The sequence below is a fragment of the Sinohyriopsis cumingii genome, chromosome 12 (assembly GCF_028554795.1).
Source record: "Sinohyriopsis cumingii isolate HCF-2022 chromosome 12, ASM2855479v2, whole genome shotgun sequence".
Taxonomy (NCBI): Eukaryota; Metazoa; Mollusca; class Bivalvia; order Unionida; family Unionidae; genus Sinohyriopsis; species Sinohyriopsis cumingii.
The window spans coordinates 113971899-113993046 of NC_142972.1; the positions used below are offsets into that span (position 1 = coordinate 113971899).

The window sequence follows — 21148 nt, forward strand, 5'->3', positions numbered from 1 at the left end:
GAGAGAGCTATCAACTTGCTGAGGCTACCCAGGAGGTGAGGATATATATTGGGAAATGAAGACATGAACAAATTAAAAACAAACATCTTAGCAAGATACCCCCATCTTCAGTTAACTTCACTGCCAGATATCTATGGTTTCAAAAGATTTGAAATTTAATTTGTGTTTTATGCTGCCATTGGTACTGACTGTAAGCATGAATTTTTTCAGCAAAAATTAAACTTTCATGGCATAATAAACATGTTCCAGTCACTTTGGGAAATGCAACAATGTTTTTATTTATGTTTGGTGCTGACTTTCTTTGATGAAAGGTTCTTTGTTTTGATTGAAGATTGTAGTTGGCTTTCTTTGATGAAAGGTGCATGTGTTATTGAAGTTACCACTAAAGGACATCTTTGGAGGACCTAACAAATGGCAGCAGCAACATCAAATAATTATAAAACATTGATTAACACTGAGATTTTTTCATTTGCTTAGTATTTATACAGAACGATTGGTGCTTCAAAGGTAATCAGTTTTGAAGTTTCAGCAAAACTATTTTTTCTTGGTACATTTTAATAATAAAAGGAATTAGCCATCGTTTGGTCAATTGTAGCAGTTATTATTCCTGCCTGCAAAAGTTGGTCAACTGTAGCTAGTCCTGGTTGCATGACTATTGGATAGACCAAGAAGTAGATCACCATTTTTTGGAGGGTTGGGGTTGGTTTAATTCACATTTTTGGTAGCTGAGTCATGCTGCCTTTCACACATGCATCAGAAACTTAATAAAGGCCAACAGATGATGAATACATGTGTTCTGTTGTGACAGGGATTACTACAGAAAATGTGAGTGTTCTGATGGATTTAATTCTATTAGTGAAAAGAAGAGGAGTTTTACTTACCATCCACATACAAAGGTCAATCTAAATAAATATATTAATTACTAGCGAGCAGTTGATAGTCCAACACTATTTTGTTTGAAAGGTCCATTAAGACATAGTGCCTAATCTGGTTTATCTCCGCTACCAGAAATGCCAACAAAAAACATGCTGAGATTTCATATCATATAGTGTTCAGGCCAAATGTCAGAATAAGTGGATTATGGTATAACAATGCACTGTTAAGATGGCTTATTAATATGAACAAAGAGTTTGTTTATCTAATAACGGATAAATTGCAGTGCATTTTATATCAAGTTTGCAGCTTCCTTTCATAGTGCCTCTGAATTTCTTCATTCCAAACCCAAGGTTGTTTATACAAGTTTTAACAGCCAACAATGTCACACAAAAAATTGCCAGATGGTATATTTTGACACCAGTAAGGAAAATAAATTGCAGTTTGTGACAATGGTGAAACCCATCATGATCCCTGAGTAAACGTTTTACTTGTTGTTTCGACATTGTCACAGAAGCAGCATCTGAAAGTCATATCAGTATTATTAATTTTTCTCAAAACTTATGTCAATTTCAGCATTGTATTAACTAGGGTTCCCACATAGGTCTGGAAATCTGGAAAAGGACTGCAGTTTCACAAATTGTTTTTTACATCTTGAAAGTGACTGGAAAATTTGAAAAAAATGACTCAAATGTTTTGAAAAAGTCTTAAATTTTCATTATTACGGACACTGGTAATGTGACTGCTCTTTTGCATTTAGGAGAAGTTGTAGTCTAAAGATAAAATCTAGTACTCATCTTTTCACATTTTACTTATCACATTGTTAGGTCTGGAAATTTTTATTTTTTGGTCTGGAGTCTTTTTAAATTTATGGAAGGAGCTCTGCTTTCCTCTTCAAGCAGATAACTCCCAAACTGAAGCAGTACTCTAGTTAAATTTGACCTGTACCACCAAGATTTTGAGCACAACATTAGGACTAGTCGGCTTGGTGTCAGGATAATGTGACTGGGTGGGACGTGATCCTACATGTCATCGCAGTGATATAACTGGAACAAGGATAAAGCTATGTTAAAAATCAAAATCACACACACACACACAGAGGCAGAGATGTGTCATTTGATCTCTAAAAACTGGATATATTCCATTATAAATGTTCTACCGATACAAAAGGCCTTTTTTAATATTTTTGGAGTTATGTTTTGAGTTATAAATTTACGATGGAAATAGACTTGTGATTTGGGTTATAATTTTAAATCAAAATATGGTTCTAAATATTGTCACTTTGCTGCAGTTTTTATAACATTTCTCATTATAATAGCAATGTAACCAAGTTATACAACAGCTCATTATTTTAGCAATATTACCAAGTATGACACAATCATGTTTTTACTCCTAACCCGTGTTCAAAACGTCAGCAGTGCAAGTTCAGTTTTTATTAAGAGTGCTGTTTCATTGTGGGATTTAGTTGCTAAAAAAGTAAGAACATCATTGAAAATTTAAATGTGTCAGGAAACAGACACTGATTTTGAAATTTGTTAAATGTTTACCGAATCAAATACACAGTTTTTTAAAACACTTTCTTTAGAACCTGCAAAAGGATTTTAGAATGCAGCAAAAAGTTACTGTGATTCAGAGTCTCAGAAGGGATTAATGAGGATGCAAACTGTTACATTCTACTCACTATAGCTATTTACACACACTCTTTGGATATTCATGAGATTTCAGTTATTAATACTTAAAAATAGTTTTAAAACAATACTTTTTGTCTGGTTTCATTCGTTTCTGTTAATGTAAAATTTTGGGAGCCATTCTTTGACCATGTATGTGAATTCATGATATAAGAAAGTGTCATGGCAGGGTTTCACAATATTAATAGTTTATCTCATTACCAACAGCCAGTAGAAAGACTGTTAGCTTAATACCAACAGCTAGTAAGAGGACTGTTAGCTTATTACCAACAGCCAGTAAAAGGACTGTTAGCTCATTACCAACAGCCATTAGGAGGACTGTAACTCATTACCAACATCTGGTAGAAGGACTGTTAGATTGTTACCAACAGCCAGTAGAAGGACTGTTAGCTTATTACAATAGCCAGTAAGAGGACTGTTAGCTTATTACCAACAGCCAGTAAAAGGACTGTTAGCTCATTACCAACAGCCAGTAGGAGGACTGTAACTCATTACCAACATCTGGTAGAAGGACTGTTAGCTTAGGCCTTCCAAGAGCAATTACATAATGGTATGCAATGCAGGTTTGCTGACATAGGTTCATAAGCTAATGCTTGATTTTGGTCAAACTTACGGATAAAATAATTTTTTACTTTAATCAATATGTCCTTTAAAAAAAAAAAACACATTATCAAAATAATTTGTTATGCAAATGAACAGATCTTGTAGCAAATTGGAACTATCTTTTACGGTTTTATTATTCCAGAGCCCATGCAGACTTCCATACAGCCAGGAGCAAACTCTCAGTACAAGAAAATGTTTCTGCAGTCCATGTGGTTGAGACACATAGCAGAGCTGGAAATTGCAGTGAGTTATTTTTATTTTAAAGCTTTTGAACCAAACACTAGCACAGACTCTAAGAATGTAGATTTCTTCTTCCTTGTCTTTTCCACACAAAAAAAGATATAGTATATTTATATATCCAATCAATCAGATCAATAGGCACTCATTTCTGCATTATAACTTTACACAGTATTGAATGTTGAACACATGATCATTAAAGTTTGCAATTTGTAGCCCCATGTCCTCAAAATCTTGACTTCTGCTTACCATTTGTTTTTTTATTGTGTGGGTTATTTACCGTAAGGACCAGTTGATGAATAAGTACAATTGTTATTTCTTGGATGTCTATGTTTTGATGCTAGCAATCATCAGAATTACCAAGAACTTTCAAAATTTCCAGGTGTTGATTCATTTGCATGAAAACCAGATTTGTGACTTGAAATATACAAGGTTGGTTCATTTGATTGCATTGCAAAGTCATTGATGGCAGGTAGTATATGTATTTTCCATACATGCCAATCATTATGCTTTTGGCATAGTCACTATGCTTTTTTTTCACCTAATTATATCTTACACTTACCTGTATATGGATTACACTTTTTTGTACATTAAAAGAACAAAATAAAGTCATACAAATTTGTTTTCCATTTTTATCATCATCTCTTTGTTCCATGCAACACATAAATTTGATAATATTTTTAAAAGAGAAGACTATTCTTCTATGTAAGTGTTGCATACTAGTACATTTATCTATCGTAGACCTCTGTACTTTCCTTACTAGTACATTTATCCATTGTAGACCTCTGTGCTTTCCTTACTAGTACATTTATCCATTGTAGACCTCTGTACTTTCCTTACTAGTACATTTATCCATCGTAGACCTCTGTGTACTTTCCTTACTAGTACATTTATCCATCATAAACCTGTGTACTTTCCTTACTAGTACATTTATCCATCGTCGACCTATGTGCTTTCTTTACTAGTACATTTATCCATCGTAGACCTCTGTGCTTTCCTTACTAGTACATTTATCCATAATAAATTTTTGTGTGCTTTCTTTACTAGTACATTTATCCATCGTAGACCTCTGTGTACTTTCCTTACTAGTACATTTATCCATCATAAACCTGTGTACTTTCCTTAATAGTACATTTATCCATCATAGACCTCTGTGTACTTTCCTTACTAGTACATTTATCCATTGTAGACCTTTGTTCTTTCCTTACTAGTGCATTTATCCATCGTAGACTTGTGTACTTTCCTTGCTAGTACATTTATCCATCATAGACCTCTGTGTACTTTCCTTACTAGTATATTTATCCATCATAAACCTCTGTGCTTTCCTTACTAGTACATTTATCCATCATAGGCCTCTGCTTTCCTTACTAGTACATTTATCCATCATAGATCTCTACTTTCCTTACTAATACATTTATCTATAATAGACGTCTGTGTATTTTCCTTACTAGTACATTTATCCATCATAGTCCTCTGTTATTTCCTTACAAGTACATTTATCTATAATAGACCTCTGTGTATTTTCCTTACTAGTACATTTATCCATCATAGACCTCTGTTATTTCCTTACAAGTACATTTATCCATCATAGACCTCTGTTCTTTCCTTACTAGTACATTTATCCATCGTAGACTTCTGTGTACTTTGGTTACTAGTACATTCATCCATCATAGACCTCTGTGTGTGCTTTCCTTACTAGTACATTTATCCATCGTAGACCTCTGTGCTTTCCTTACTAGTACATTTATCCATCATAAACCTCTGTGTACTTTCCTTACTAGTACATTTATCCATCATAGACCTCTGTGCTTTCCTTACTAGTACATTTATCCATTGTAGACTTCTGTGTACTTCCCTTACTAGTACATTTAACTATCATAGACCTCTGTACTTTTCTTAATAGGACATTTATCCATTGTAGACCTCTCTGTACTTTCCTTACTAGTACATTTATCTATTATAGACCGGTGTCCTATCATTGCTAGTAGATTTATCCATTGTAGACCTCTCTGTACTATTTTCCTTACTAGTACATTTATCCATTGTAGACCTCTGTTTGTGCTTTCCTTACTAGTACATTCATCCATCATAGACTTTTGTGTGTGCTTTCCTTACTAGTACATTTATCCATCATAGACCTCTGTGCTTTCCTTACTAGTACATTTATCCATTGTAGACCTGTGTTTACCTTACTAGTACATTTATCCATCATAGACCTCTGTGTACTTTCCTTACTAGTACATTTATTTATCATAGACCTCTGTGCTTTCCGTACTAGTACATTTATCCATCATAGACCTCTGCGTGCTTTCCTTACTAGTGCCTTTATCCATCATAGACCTCTGTGCTTTCCTTACTAGTACATTTATCCATAATAAATTTTTGTGTGCTTTCTTTACTAGCACATTTATCCATTGTAGACCTCTGTGTGCTTTCCTTACTAGTGCATTTATCCATTGTAGACCTCTGTGTACTTTCATTACTAATACATTTATCCATAATAAATTTCTGTGTGCTTTCTTTACTAGTACATTTATCCACTGTAGACCTCTGTGTGCTTTCCTTACTAGTACATTTATCCATCATAGACTTCTGTATACTTTCCTTATTTCCTATTTACAGCATCTGTATATGTTGCACATTTCAAAGAAAACAGAATGGTTTGTTCAATTTGAAACCATATTTCACAGATTCAGTGTATTTTAATACACACTTAGATAGCAGACCAGTCTCTATTGATTAAAGATGTCAGATGTTAAGCAAAACCGGCTTTATCATTGAAACTCATGGAAGTTATATGACTGAAAATTGTTAGAGGGGGATTTTTGAAACAAACTTCAGAATATGTTGGATAAGAAAAAGGACAGATCAATAGCACTTTAAAAATTTTTGAAAGAATTGAAGAGTGATGTAATGAGCGTTCTGATGGAGCACATCTTCATGCTCATTACAGAATTCGTTGACTTGACTTTACGACCATTCACTGAAAGTTGGATATGGAGTCTAGTTAAAGAGGGTGTTGTATGCAAATAATTTATTAATTTGTTTTGTGTTCTGGTACTAATCCATGTGGATTTAGCCAACTTGTGGCAAGAATGTTAACTGCAGATCCAGGTTAGTAGTAAAAATAAATGTACGTTTTTCATGGAAATTACTTTTATTATGGCAGGTTACAAACCTATAGATTATTGTATTATAGCAAGGTACAGATATATAGATTACTGTTATTATGGCATGGTACAGATATAATGATTAATGTTCTTATGGCATGGTACAGGTATATTGATTACTGTTATTATGGTATGGTACAAATATATTGATTACTGTTATGGCATGGAGCATATATATATATATATTACTGTTATGGCATTGAGCAGATATATATATTACTATTTATATATTACTATTATGGCATGGAACAGATATATAGATTACTGTTATGGCAGGGAACATATATATAGATTACTGTTCTTATGGCATGGTACAGGTATATTGATTACTGTTATGGTATGGTACAAATATATTGATTACTGTTATGGCATGGAGCATATATATATATATTACTGTTATGGCATTGAGCAGATATATATATTACTATTTATATATTACTATTATGGCATGGAACAGATATATAGATTACTGTTATGGCAGGGAACATATATATAGATTACTGTTCTTATGGCATGGTACAGATATATAGATTACTGTTCGTATGGCATGGTACAGATATATAGATTACTTTTATTATGTCATGGTACAGATATATAGATTACTCATTTTGTCTCAGATTTTGCTTTTTGCCACTTTTATTAGAATATATTCTTATCTCTCTCTGGGGGTCAGCATGTATGATGAGTTTAAAATACTTATCTACTTACAGAAACTTGCATAATTTTACACTGAATTAATTCATTTTTAGTTTGAAGATAAAAAAGAGGGAGGGGAATAGAATTATTATAATAAACACTGGTAGATAATGCATTAAACACCAAATTAATTATAGCAGTAATTAAAGCATCAGTGGAAAAGATGGTAGTGAATTGCAGACAATAAAGTTAAAATGGCAAAAGCACATATATTTTACTTCTGTTTTGTTGTCCCTTTCATATTTTTTAGTTCCCCAGATTTAGAGGTCATAGTGTCCTCTGCCTTTGGGACCCTAGGTTTAACATTGTTTAGAGGTTTGCATGGTGTGTTTCATGCAAAGTGGTTTATAAGATGTTTCAGTAAGAGATCATGTCACCAGGCATATGCAGACACCATCATATATGAGCAATGATTTTTCTGTGACAAATACATGCATTTGATAACCTTGTTTTAGACTGGGTGAAAAGTGGATAAAGTGGAACTTGCAGAATCATTGTTGGCAGATTTTATGGTAGAGCAAATTGATGTCAGTAAAATATATGCTGGTTTAAAGCCATTGTACTGATTTTAAAAAAGTTTGAAATCTACTGGTTTTATATCCTGGTTCTGTCACATTATGATATCATGGTGTGTGAATTTCAGCCAAAATTATGTACAGAAATTGTCATTGGTCATCATTTTACTGTACGTGATCTATGGTCAACCAAATCAATTATTTGGAATAGCACTTTAAATTGAATGTTTTTTTAATACCTATGGTCAGCCAAATCAATTATTTGGAATAGCACTTTAAATTACAATAGTTTTTTTTAAGACAAACATCAGTGTAGTTCTCCATTTTCCAGAATCTGAAGGACAATATTCAGAAGTTGGAGGATATCTGCTCCAAGAAGGAGACCATGTTACAGAGTACAAAATTGATCATCAAGTTCCGACAGAATGACATTGAGAGGTGTAAAAAGTCACTGGCAGGCCAACCAATTGAAAAGGATCAAGAGATGGTAAATATTACACTTATTTTGATGGTTCCTTATATTGTACAATACTTGTGAGAACAAAATTATTTGACATGCACACACACACATACACACACACACACAGAGTTCTGTTACAGTTCAGTGTGGTAGAGAATTTCCCATTGGTACAAGCCAACAGAGTATTTCCTAACTTGGTTAGGACATTTCACTTGACAGTACATACATTGTGCTGAATAAGAACAACACAAGGATGATATGGTGGTGAGACAAAAGTATTGTTTCCATTAATGTTATTATGAACAATAAGATTCTATATTAGAGTGTTTTGTGTGAACATGAGATGATGCAGTGAGGGTACACCACTGCATGGTGCACAAATGGCATATCATGTTTGGTAGAACCCTTGTGAATTTAAAACATTTGCTGAGGCACTTGGAAAGTGTTTAAGCTAGATGGCAGAATCTGATGTTTCAGTCATTTGTGTTATAACAATGGATGACTGTAGCAAAACATTTTTGATCATTTACCACTAACATAAGCAACCTGCAGCCTTCAATCTGGTTTTATCCTCTTATTTACATCATAGGGCATGGCTTTAAAAATCACTTATCCATCCCACACCATAGAGGAAGTTGCGCATGCCATATAGATTACAGTATTGATTTACTCAACAATCTAAATTTGGTTGTATAACAGTTTAAAAAATTGTATCAGCAATTCTGAGTTGTGCTATCACATAATTACATGTGTTAATCTCCCAGACCGTATAAGAATGATTTTTTTAAATATATATGAATATTAAAATCACACTTTTGAATTCACTTTGCTTTTACAAACTCTGTTATTGTAATTAAATGGTACTTTATTTACATTGTTTCCATTAAAGAATTTGTATGTACCAATTTCTCTGAAACCTGAAGAACATAACTTCTGAATCTGTATTTTTACTAATCTTCTAGATTTGGATATGTTTCTTTAAAAATTAATTAGAATCTTGTGCAATTTTTTTATATAACCTCAAGAAGTACTGGCCACAATCCTGCCTTCCTTTTCAAATGTTTAATTTTTTACACTTTCAACTGAAAATTGACCTAAGTCTGTGTACCTTTTGGCTTACATCACTGTCATGTACAGTGCTCCAGCTAGGTAGGTAGATACCTAGGATCATGGCTGCATGCCCAGCATCTATTTCTGGCCTTCAATTTGAACACAACCTCATTTCATCTTGTTAAATTGCCACCCCATCTTTTCTGGATCTGTGCCCCTTCTGGATTGTTCCACATTAGTTTACAGTTCAGTCTAAATTAATAGCATGTACCAGTAAATTTGAAACATTGATTGCAGATGGCTTTTTTCAATCAAGACTGGAATTAAAAGAAGGTGCTTTTTATGGTAAATAAGGTGATCCAATAAGTGATGTTTGTTTAGGGTCAAATCTTTTGTTTCTACAGTTATATTTTACAGCAAACATAAACAAATTTCTACCATTATTTTTGAAGTTAAATTTGTCAAAGTTCATTAAAAAAAGCATCTGTATAACATATTTTCATATTTGTAAATTATAGGTGGATTTGTCTTTTTTTTGTACAGTGATGTGAGAGTGAATGCCCATGTACTAGAATATCATGCACTTTGTGCCTTTTCTTTGGACTGGTGCCTTGCCCTTTACAGGTTCTAGCTGCAACACAGATGCATTAAAAGCACTTGTTAGATTAAATCTTTTAACAGATTATGGTGCCAGGTTGCAGATTAAGTCTGGATTATGGATTGATGATGTCAGTCCATTTCTCTCTTGTCCATCCTTTTTAAGTTTGTCCACCTCACATCAACACATGGTCAACATGTAAATAACTTTATTTGTAGATGTGTCATTAGGATTAGTACACCTGCAAATGAAAATAGGTCATTGTTACCTAAATTTTGCCCTTTGGTGATTGGCATTAAATTGTATAGTTCACTTTTTGGCTAAATTGCAAAGCAGTTGCATCATTTGGATTGATGATGTTGGCAATTCTGTCTTCAATTCAAGTCAGTGTGACCAGTATTTCATGCTCTAGTGATAGGTGTTAAACTTTGTGTTTAACTATATTACTGCAGACATGTTTTTTAGACACTTTACTGCAAACGTGTTTTGAGACACTTTACTGCAGACATGTTTTTAGACACTTTACTGCAGACATGTTTTAGACACTTTACTGCAGACGTGTTTTGAGACACTTTACTGCAGACATGTTTGAGACACTTTACTGCATACTTGTTTTTAGACACTACTGCAGATATGTTTTTAGACACTTTACTGCAGACATGTTTTAGACACTTTACTGCAGACATGTTTTTTAGACACTTTACTGCAGATGTGTTTTAGACACTTTACTGCAGACATGTTTTTAGACACTTTACTGCAGACATGTTTTAGACACTTTACTGCAGACATGTTTTTAGATACTTTACTGCAGACATGTTTTTAGACACTTTACTGTAGACATGTTTCTTTGACACTTTACTACAGACATGTTTTAGACACTTTACTGCATAAATGTTTTTAGACACTTTACTGCAGACATGTTTTTAGACACTTTGCTACAGCTGTGTTTTTTATACACTTTACTGCAGGGAGATGTATCTAGAGATGTATCACAAAAATATTGCTGCACCATTTAGGCAAAACAAAATTTTACACCTTGTCTCTATTGGCAGATTTCTTGTTTAAATACTGTTACTTGCAAGTGATTTTGATATGTAAATTAGTAATGCACCATTCCTTCTAAAACAGATCATAGAGATCTACATTATATGATCTAATGATCTGCATTAAGGTGAGGTACTTGATGCCATTGTTTGGGGTAATTTTATTTGATATGCAAATGTGCCATGAAGAAACTCCATTGTTCCAGCAAAACTAGATGTCTTTGACCTGTCCAGTAATTCATATAAGTTTTTTTAGATAACTTAGTTTCTGAGAAATAGTTGCCTGCAAGGTCACACAACTTGACATGTCATGAGAAGTTTGCAATAGTGAAAATTATGCTTTGCAATCTGGGTGATGTTTTTATAAAGGTTGATAAATTTAATATCTAATACATCAACATTTTCCAATCTCTGCAGGAAGATCTCAAGACCGAAATAGCCACACTTCAGGACCAAGTTGAGAAACATCCCAAACTAAAAGAGTATGCCAGAGATATTCAGAACTTGAGAGCTGAATTGAAGAGGCTGAAGGCACAGGAATCGGTACAGAATATATTGGCAGCAAACACAGATCTTGTACAAATGCTTGAACAACAGTATAGGGAGCTAACGGCGGATACACAAGATCAGAAAGGTAAATGTCTCTTTCTGATGATTCGCCTTGGCTTCTTGACAAGTTTCATCTAAATTTATGGGATCTCAACCGTGCAAGCAAATCCTAACAGCTAGAAGAATTTAGCTAGAAAAAGTTGAATTCTTGCCCTGGTATGATTCTTCCAACATTATCAATGCTGTTGTGTTTTTACATTTGTGTGTTTGCTTTTGTATTTGCATGAGACTTTGCACCAGTGTTTTATTTGTGACATGGAGGATCATTCATGATATTTTATTTGTGACATGGAAGATCATTCATGATGTTTTATTTGTGACATGGAAGATTATTCATGCTTTATTTGTAACATGGAAGATCATAATGATGTTTTATTAGTAACATGGAAGATCATTCATGATGTTTTATTTGTGACATGGAAGATCATTCATCATGTTTTCTTTCTGGCATGGAAGATAATTCATGATGTTTTATTTGTGACATGGAAGATCATGATGTTTTATTTGTAACATGGAAGATCATTCTTGCTATTTTCTTTGTGACATGGAAGATCATTCATGTTTTATTTGTGACATGGAAGATCATTCATGATGTTCAGCTGAAAGGTTGCATTAGATGATGTAATGATAGAAGCTGTCAAGCAAATAATTAAAATTTTATGACAGATGACCTTGTAAGTTGGGGATGTGTCTGTCAATTTCTTTCCTTAACTGTTTTCGTATATATATATATTACTTCAAATTTGAATTCATCATTTGAGATTTAAAAAATGACTTAAGATAACTAATTTTTCAGACACTCGTCCCCTGACCCCACAGTCCTCAGATAACATCTCTGCAGCCACACTAGAGAAGTACAAATCCCAGGTACAAAATCTGCAGGCAGAACTTGAGGAGGTGAGAATTGACCTAGAATGCATAAAACTTTTACAAAGTCTTTTTTTCTGTGTTATGACCTATATTGCAAACTCGCAGATCCATTTGAACTAAAGTTTGGTTGTTTTTTTAAAATTTATTGAGCAAATTACTAGGAGAAAAGTAGCAGGAACTGTAAATTTCATGCAGTTAAATGTCCAAAGGTTCGGAAATGTTAGTGCAAATTAGACTAGTTTATGGTGCACACAAATTTTTATTTTTTTTAATTTGGATGGTTACTTTGAGCTTTGAAAATTTGTCCCAGCAGTTCTTGAACTTCTATGACTGAATACAAAACATTAAACTGGATAAAATATATCACTTTTTAATTAAAAAGTTATGTTAATTATGCATTTTTCATGTACAGCTCTCCCCGAAAGAATGCACCTCATTGTTATGTGATTCCAGCTATAACACATTACTACAGTGGACCCACCTCATTGTAGTGTGATTCTGGCTATGATATAATACTAATATGGACCCACCTCTTTAAGATGTGATTCTAGCTATAAAAGTAATACTGTGGGCTCACCTCATTGTAATGTGGTTCTGGCAATAAAAGTACTAATATGTACCTACCTCATTATAATGTGATTTTGGCTATCACACAGTACTACTATGGATCCACCTCATAGTAATGTGGTTCTGGTTATAACAGTACTACTATGGACTCACCTCATTATAATATGACTGGCTATAACACAGTACTAATATGGACCCACCTCATTGTACTGTGATTTTATCTATAACATTAATACTTTGGGCTGTAATGTTATTTTGTCCATAACAGTACTACTATGGACCCACCTCATTATAATGTGATTCTGGCTGCAACAATACAAAGAGACCCACCTCATTGCAATGTGATTCTGAGTATAACACAGTGCTACTATGAAGTCACCTCATTATAATGTGATTCTGGCTACAACACAGAACTACTATGGACCCATGACTAAAATCATACCAAAACAAGGTGAAACTTAGTCTTTTATCTTCATTTCCTCTTCAAATCACCATTATTTAACAAATTTTGATAGTTCCCTCTATACCATGGACTTATATATTAAGCTAATCTCAACATATTGTGCATCCGTGTACATCTCCATTCTGCACATAACATGGTTATCTGTGATGGATACCAACAGTTGTGCTATAATGAGTTAGAGCTGTATAATGAATAAATAAATACTTAAAGTGGGATGAAATTGCATGGATCATTTGACACTGATGGTCATTATATGAGTAACATCCCTTTGCTGTAACATCTTATTAACTAAGTTTTACTTCTACTTCTTTATCTATCAATGGAGTGATTAAGTAACACACTTACAAAATCCAGTTCTGGGTTTTAAAAAAAAAAACTCTCCTTGCAAACATTGAAGTTCTTGAAAAACAACTATGGAATTGTTCTAACCATGTAGTTAGAGCCAGGAGCAGATTATTTTAAAAAGTAAGAAACAAAGCACATTTTGTCAGTCCCATATTAGCTGGAAAGCCAAACATTCCAGTAACTTTACCACCATCAGCAACTGTAGTGTTAAGGCTGTGGTTAAAAGTGTTTTATTTGCATGTATTTCCTAAACTCCTAGATTGATCATGTTTGTATTTTGTTTGAATTATTATGAGGTGCAGACCATTCATTCTGCTCCATGCTAGCTAGCCCCTTGAACATGGGACCATGGTCACAAATAGAAAATTTGCATTAAGGTTTTATTTTAAAAGATTTCCATTTACTTATATTTGTGAAACCCCATGATGGATTTGGTTGATACTTGCAATGATTCATGGTTTAGCTTCAACAATTCATTATGAGAAACACTGGCTTGCCAAAACAGAAAATTTGTTTTTATTGTTTGTTTAATGTTCCTTCATTTCCTTACATTTTCTAAACCCCTTAGTGGATTTTATTCATACCTGGAAAAAATCATAATAAAGCTGGGACAATTCATTCGGCAATATGCATGCTTGTCTCTTTGACCTTGTGGTTACAGTCACAATGATACCAAAATTTGTGTCAAGTTTTGGGTAAAGTTTCTTTATTTGCTTACATTCGCTTATATTTTCTTAAGCTTAATAAATCACACAAACCCCCAGCCTGTCTTTAATAGTGTAACACTTATATTCCACAGACATTTTCCTTCACAATTGTTTTGGGGAGGCAAATACCACTGTCACATTAGCATGTGAAAAGTCTTGCACTATTTGTGTAACAGTTATATTCCAAGGATGGTTATCCTGCATGGGTTTTGCTTTAAATGCAATAATTAATTCAGTCAGTTCCTAAATTGACATAGGTTCTTCAGGGATGAAAATTTTCACTCTTGCAGCTCAAGCAGACTCTAACACATCAGAAAGAGGCTGCTAAACAGAAAGAAATGGAACTGATTTCTGACCTAGAATCTAAAAGCAAAAGTATCCAGGAGTTAGAGCAAATGCTGGCAACTCATCAGTTAAAATCCAAGATGGAAAAGGCTGCAATCAACGATATGCACAGGAAAACTGTAGTGGTAAAGTCATTCATATTTATATAGAATTTTTGTTTGATGAACTTTGCTAATTTTTTATCAAGTCTAACAAAATACTATATATACTGGTGTATAAGATCGATCTATCTACAAACGCATGTGCACAGATCTCCTATCACATAATATGCTGGCAGATTGATCTATACATTTGATTTGAGCCAGTCAGGAGAATAATTAACATGTACCCAGACCTGTCATGAAATAATATGCTTGCAGATCTGGGACCATGCATTTTATTAAGACTCATCAGTAGAACAAACATTATAAACCCTGATTTTGACATCATATAGTACGGTGGCAGATCTTGGTTTATGCAGGTTTTTGGGACTAATCAGTAGAACAAATAAAATGATCCTAGATCTACCATCATATGGTATGCTGGCAGATCGAGGTGTATGCAGTTTATTTTAACTTAAAGTAGAACAAATAACATAGGCCCAGATATGCCTTCTTTTAATACACTGACAGACCTGGGTCTGTGCAATTTATAATGAATATCAGTGGAACAAAGACCCAGATCTGCTAGCACATTATGTGACACTAGCTCAGGGTCTACACTGGTTATGCCTAAAATGCTTGCATTGTGGACATCTGGATTTGGTCTTGCCAAGCTCTTTTTGTTTTAGGTTTTTTCTTCTGTTTTTTTCTTCTGCTGTTTTGAGAAGTTTAATAGCAAGATTGCACAAAAGTATCTCAATAACGGCAAAAGCATCTCAGTAGACAAAAGTAAAGCATCTCATTGTAGACAAAAAGTATCTCAGTGTAGACAAAAGCATCTCAGTGTAGACAAAAACATTTCATTGTAGACAAAAGCAAATTATCTCAGTGGAGACAAAAGCATCTCATTGTAAACAAAAGAAAATTATCTAAATGCAGACAAAAACATCTCAGTGTTGACAAAAGAAAAACACCTCAATGTAGACCAAAGCATCTCAATGCCGGCAGCAGCATCTCAGTCTTGACTAAAACATCTTATTGTATACAAAAAGTATCTCAGTGTGGACAAAAGCATCTCATTGTGGACAAAAGCAAGCATCTCAATGTAGACAAAAGCAGCTCAGTGTGGATGGAAGAAACCTGGCTTGCATATTTGCATACATATGTTGTTTTGATTTTCAGGCCACAACAGCAGTTTTTAAAACAAAATGTACACATTTTTAAAACATTTTAGGATTTGGACCCTTTTTTTCTTCAAGTTTCCTAGTGTGATTAAGCAAAGTCCACTTTAGACAGATACTCTCAGTTTTATAGGCTTATATGTTTTCATATGTACATGACCTGATTGTATTTCAAAGCCATTACAACATTTTTTTCTCCTAAGTTATATACATTTTTTAACTTTATTGACAAAAAGCTTGTTAGCACAAATAAATTGATGCCACTTAAGGTTGAGAAGTGAAATTTGGCAGGCATGCTGATATGTAGATGAACACATTAAATTTTCAAGCCATTATAGCAATTTTTCAACATTTTTTTTTATGGATACATTCTTCTTGGAAATCAACATTTATGTTTATATAAAGATGTTAGCATGATTAAGGAAAAATGACATCAAATAGACTGATAAAGTTGGTATGTTTAGATATATAGATAACATGATTGTTATGGCAACATAGATAACATGTTTGGTATGTATATATGCATGGATATATAAACAACATGACTGAATTGTTATACAGTTCTATTATTTTTTCCAAACTAATTTTTTTTTCTTTATTTGGTTTTAATCATTTTACAGTTTTTTGAGGGAATATCTTTTAGAACAGTTTAGTCACAGTTCTAGTTATGCAGGAATCAGTAACGTAATATACAGTATGTGTTGTGAATTCGTTGAAATATCATTTTTCATCATCAGTTTATACAAACCGATTGATAATTTTGCTGAAACTAACAGGAACTAAAAACCATTTTGATCAATGGGAACAAGATTCAAACCAATTTGATCAATTGAACAGTACTTTTATTTGCTAAAAGCAACAGGAACTAAACCAACTTGATCAAACAGAACAGAACTTTGTGCCATTCCAATTGATCAAGTTGGTTTAGTGCCTGTTACAGGCATTATACCAATTTGATCAGTTGGAAGGGCATGTTTATTTTCATGCAAGTAATAATTGCTAAATCAGCAAGATCAATCAATTATTTGCTTAAGTAACAGGTGCTAGATCAGAGAAACTAACCAGATCAATAAAAACAGCTTATTTGATCAATTAGAACAATTTTATTTTGCTAAAGTGACGGGTGCTAAATGAACATAACAGCAGTTTTAGCTAACATAATGGAGAGTGGAGTTTCAGTTTTGCTAACATAACAATGGAGAGTGGAGTTTCAGTTTTGCTAACATAACAATGGAGAGTGGAGTTTCAGTTTTGCTAACATAACAATGGAGAGTGGAGTTTCAGTTTTGCTAACATAACGATGGAGAGTGGATTTTCAGTTTTGCTAACATAACGATGGAGAGTGGATTTTCAGTTTTGCTAACATAACGATGGAGAGTGGAGTTTCATGTTGGATAGATCAGTGATGTCTGTGTCAATTGTTCCATTTCAGTTTTAGTTCTTCAGTGGAATAATGCTGAGTGAGTGTTATCATCAGTCTAGACCACTTGTATTTCAACTTTAATGAATATAGACCTTGAAGCCAGTAGAAGGTTGCAAATACATTTGAAAAAAATGACACAATTCACAAGATGTTGATGCTAGCATGTATTATGCACAGTATTATATTCAATATTTCTTTTTTACACATAATTCCATAAAACTGATGTTTCTTGTTTCCATCAGAATGTCCTAAATTATACAATATCACAACTAAATATAGTGTGTACTGATGAGTACATATTTCTATATATTCCTGGTGTAATGGGTTTTAGGGATTGTTGCAAGGTGGCTTGTCGTTTAAATATGTCCAGAAGTTTGACTTATTACTTACCTGCTTGCAGGAGATCACTACACCAGTGAAGAAAGCCAAGTACCAGTTAAGGACCAGAACTGTTTTGGTGTCAGGATCTACAGAGAATTCCCCATCCGATTTACAGTCTGACATAGACATTGAGGAGGAGGGGATACTGGATGAGGAAGAACCACAACAGATGGCAATGCAGGCACAACAAGCCTTACTGGAGGAAATCAAACAACTACAGGTTTGACAGTTTGGTCTGCAAGATAGTTTGAACATTAGCACAGACTTAGCATTATCAGTCCACAAAATGACAAATAATTTCATTGAATCGATTTTATACTGTACTTGTTGTGAACTATCTGAACATCATGTGTCTATATATTTTATTCTATAGTGAGTGATATGCAGCTGTCATTGGTCAGTGAGTCTGACTACAGTTTAACCTTTGTAATTGTTGCAGACCTGCCAACTCTTACGATTTTGCTGCAAGTCTTATAAAAAATTACCCTTAAAATACAGACTTATGTCATACCAGCAAAAACTACGGAAAAATGATAGTTCATTGCCCAAAAATCCAGATAATTGGTTAATCCATGTTTTATTTGGATCCAGGTTTCAACTTAGAATTAGTAAATTAGTCATGTAACCAGACTAACTTAACAGCAGCACCTCAAAAAGCAACTGCCTTACTGAGACGGACTCGTCAGGGTTCACAGGTCTGTTGTTGGATCACATTTTTAATTATAAGTAGTAACTATGCATTTTAACTTTACTTTCAAAATCATTGATGTGTCAGATTGCACCTGACACAATAAGGAACAAATTTTTTCCTTAACAATGCTGTGTACAAATAATGGATCTTCCTTCTGCCTGTATTTTTAGAGCAGGAATATAGAAATCCAACAGAGGATTGAGGAGTTTGACACAGAAAGAATTCAGCTGAATCAGCAGATTTCAAAGCTGGAGCATATGAACAGTTTCAAGGATGAGGTAGGAAATCAAAGCGCATGACTGTACACTAATTTCTGCTTTCATTTTGCCTATAGACTATATGCCAGTATGCAAATGTCGATTCCCCTAATTAGGGCATAACCGACTTTTGATCCGGAAATCGGATTCCACCGGATAGTATGAACTTCCGATTAATCGGAGTCGGACAAGGCAGGAACGACCGATTCAGATTTCATTGCTTTTATTTAAGTCGCCGCAAGAGGCCAACTTTATAGGACCAAACAAAAGCCTGTTTTATTTTTATTTGACCGCGACATTAAAGCATGGCGGCAAGATCAACTAATTGTTGAATAAAGTACAGGATGGAACTGGCCGCTTGCCGACATAAATGATTAAGGCGGGAAAATTAAAGCCTGGCGGTAAGATCAACTAATTGTTGAACAAAGAATGGGTCGGAACTGGCAGCTGGTCGACATAAATGATTAGGCTTTGAACTTCGTTGCATTTTGCTATAGTCCTGCCATATCCTTCCCCTTGTGACATCGGTGTGATATGCAAAACGTGTGTAACACGGTTTAAAAAGTTAATTTCAAAAACCTTTTAATTTAGCATTTCCGATTAATTGAATCGTATCCGGAATCGGAAAAATTTCATGCCCAAAATCCGGAATCAGAAATCAGTAGAAAAATGCTAATCGGTTATGCCCTACCCCTAATGGTATCTTCTGACATGATATTAAAGCCATACTTGTAAACAAGATAAATAAGCCTTTTCAATACCGCCCACGTAATATCATTATGAAAGCAGCAAATATAATATTATCCGCTAAAAGTAGCCAAAATTATAGAAAATTAAAATTAATATTGGTAAAAGATGCATATAAAGCATTTCAGTTAATTTTTTTATCAAAATTCCTTTCAGACAAACTAGAATTTGTCTTATCCGCCTAACTTGTATTATCTGCCTTAGTCATTGCTAGATTTGAAGACAATTTCATTTAATACACTGTTTGGTTGACAAAAGCAAAAATAAACCAATATAAATTATGAATGTCAGATAAGATATAAACTAAAATAGACAATCTTTATCCTTGTAAAATTAAGACAATGTGCAGATTAATTTCAGACATCCAGTGCCAACGTAATTACTAGGTCATATTATAAATCTTGATTATGATTATTGTTATGATTTATGGTCACAAACTTAAGTAACGGAAAAGAAGCAAAACCAACAAGTTTTGTAAAACTTAACAATTTAATTATTAAAGTGATAATTGAAAAATTTGAGAAGCACTTTCAGTATAAAGAAGTTAATCTAAATTAGTCCTAATAAAGGTCATTGACAGCTCTAAACGAATGAAAAGTCCCTTATAATTCCCAATACTGAAAACATACTGGTCCTCCAAGAACCATGATGTCAAGATGGCATTGTATAAAATCCTTTAGAATAATTTATAATAGTTTCAAATAATCAGTACTCTCTATTTCACTGAACAGCCCAAACAAATGTTTTTCCTGTAAAAAAATATTAAAGTACAACTTACAATATATCTGCAGACTTACAACAGGAGCACAATAAGTGTGAATGACTCCAAAACTTGGAATGAAACTGATTGCTTAATTTTCTCCATATATACACCATATATTGTGACTGTACTTCACAATAGACCCCATGTGACATCATACACTGTTGATTTTGATGAACTAAGCAAATTCATATGACCTTGTGCAGCCAATGGAAAACCACAGAATTTTTATCGAAACTTCCATATCCCATCAGTCACTGAGAAACTTCGCCATAGGCACCATTTGAAGTTGTGTTATTATGAATATTATTATTATTAATTGTCACTGTGTACTTCTTCATCTATTTACAGATCCTATGCAGTTTGCGTTCTTAACAGATTAAAAAAACTTGCACAATTTATAACAATAAGTATTCTATACAGTTTACAACCATGATTAAAAATTACAAAAATTAAATAAAATCATGTACCAGAAGTTATGAAATATATAGATATACATAACACCATATGCAGTCTTAAATTTAGATTTTATTTCCTATTTGTAATATTTTGACATGTTTATTCAGAGATGCTGCCAGGGCATGGGATCGCAGGTTTCTCATGAAAATTATCAGGAGTTTTAAAACCTAATGGGAGAAAGTTACTGCAAGTTTTCTGTGGTTCCTGCGATTTCTCCTACACAGTGTGCAGTTTTTTCATTTCTTTGTTTTTTATTAAGGTTGATCACATCATTGTCTTGTTCGCCTTTTCTCCATGATTTCAAAAAATCCTTTAACTATGGAGATTATT

General features: G+C 33.6%; 1 protein-coding gene across 1 annotated transcript in view; it reads left to right on the forward strand.

The window, feature by feature from the left end:
- Positions 1-21148, forward strand: part of LOC149787279 (kinesin-like protein KIF15-B) — a 117503-nt gene that overhangs the window by 42759 nt on the left and 53596 nt on the right. The window contains exons 14-20 of the mRNA XM_089977807.1: positions 3307-3407; positions 8114-8269; positions 11351-11567; positions 12339-12439; positions 14785-14964; positions 17924-18124; positions 18766-18873. Coding sequence (XP_089833933.1) covers positions 3307-3407; positions 8114-8269; positions 11351-11567; positions 12339-12439; positions 14785-14964; positions 17924-18124; positions 18766-18873 — 1064 coding nt within the window. The remainder of the gene's footprint in view (positions 1-3306; positions 3408-8113; positions 8270-11350; positions 11568-12338; positions 12440-14784; positions 14965-17923; positions 18125-18765; positions 18874-21148) is intronic.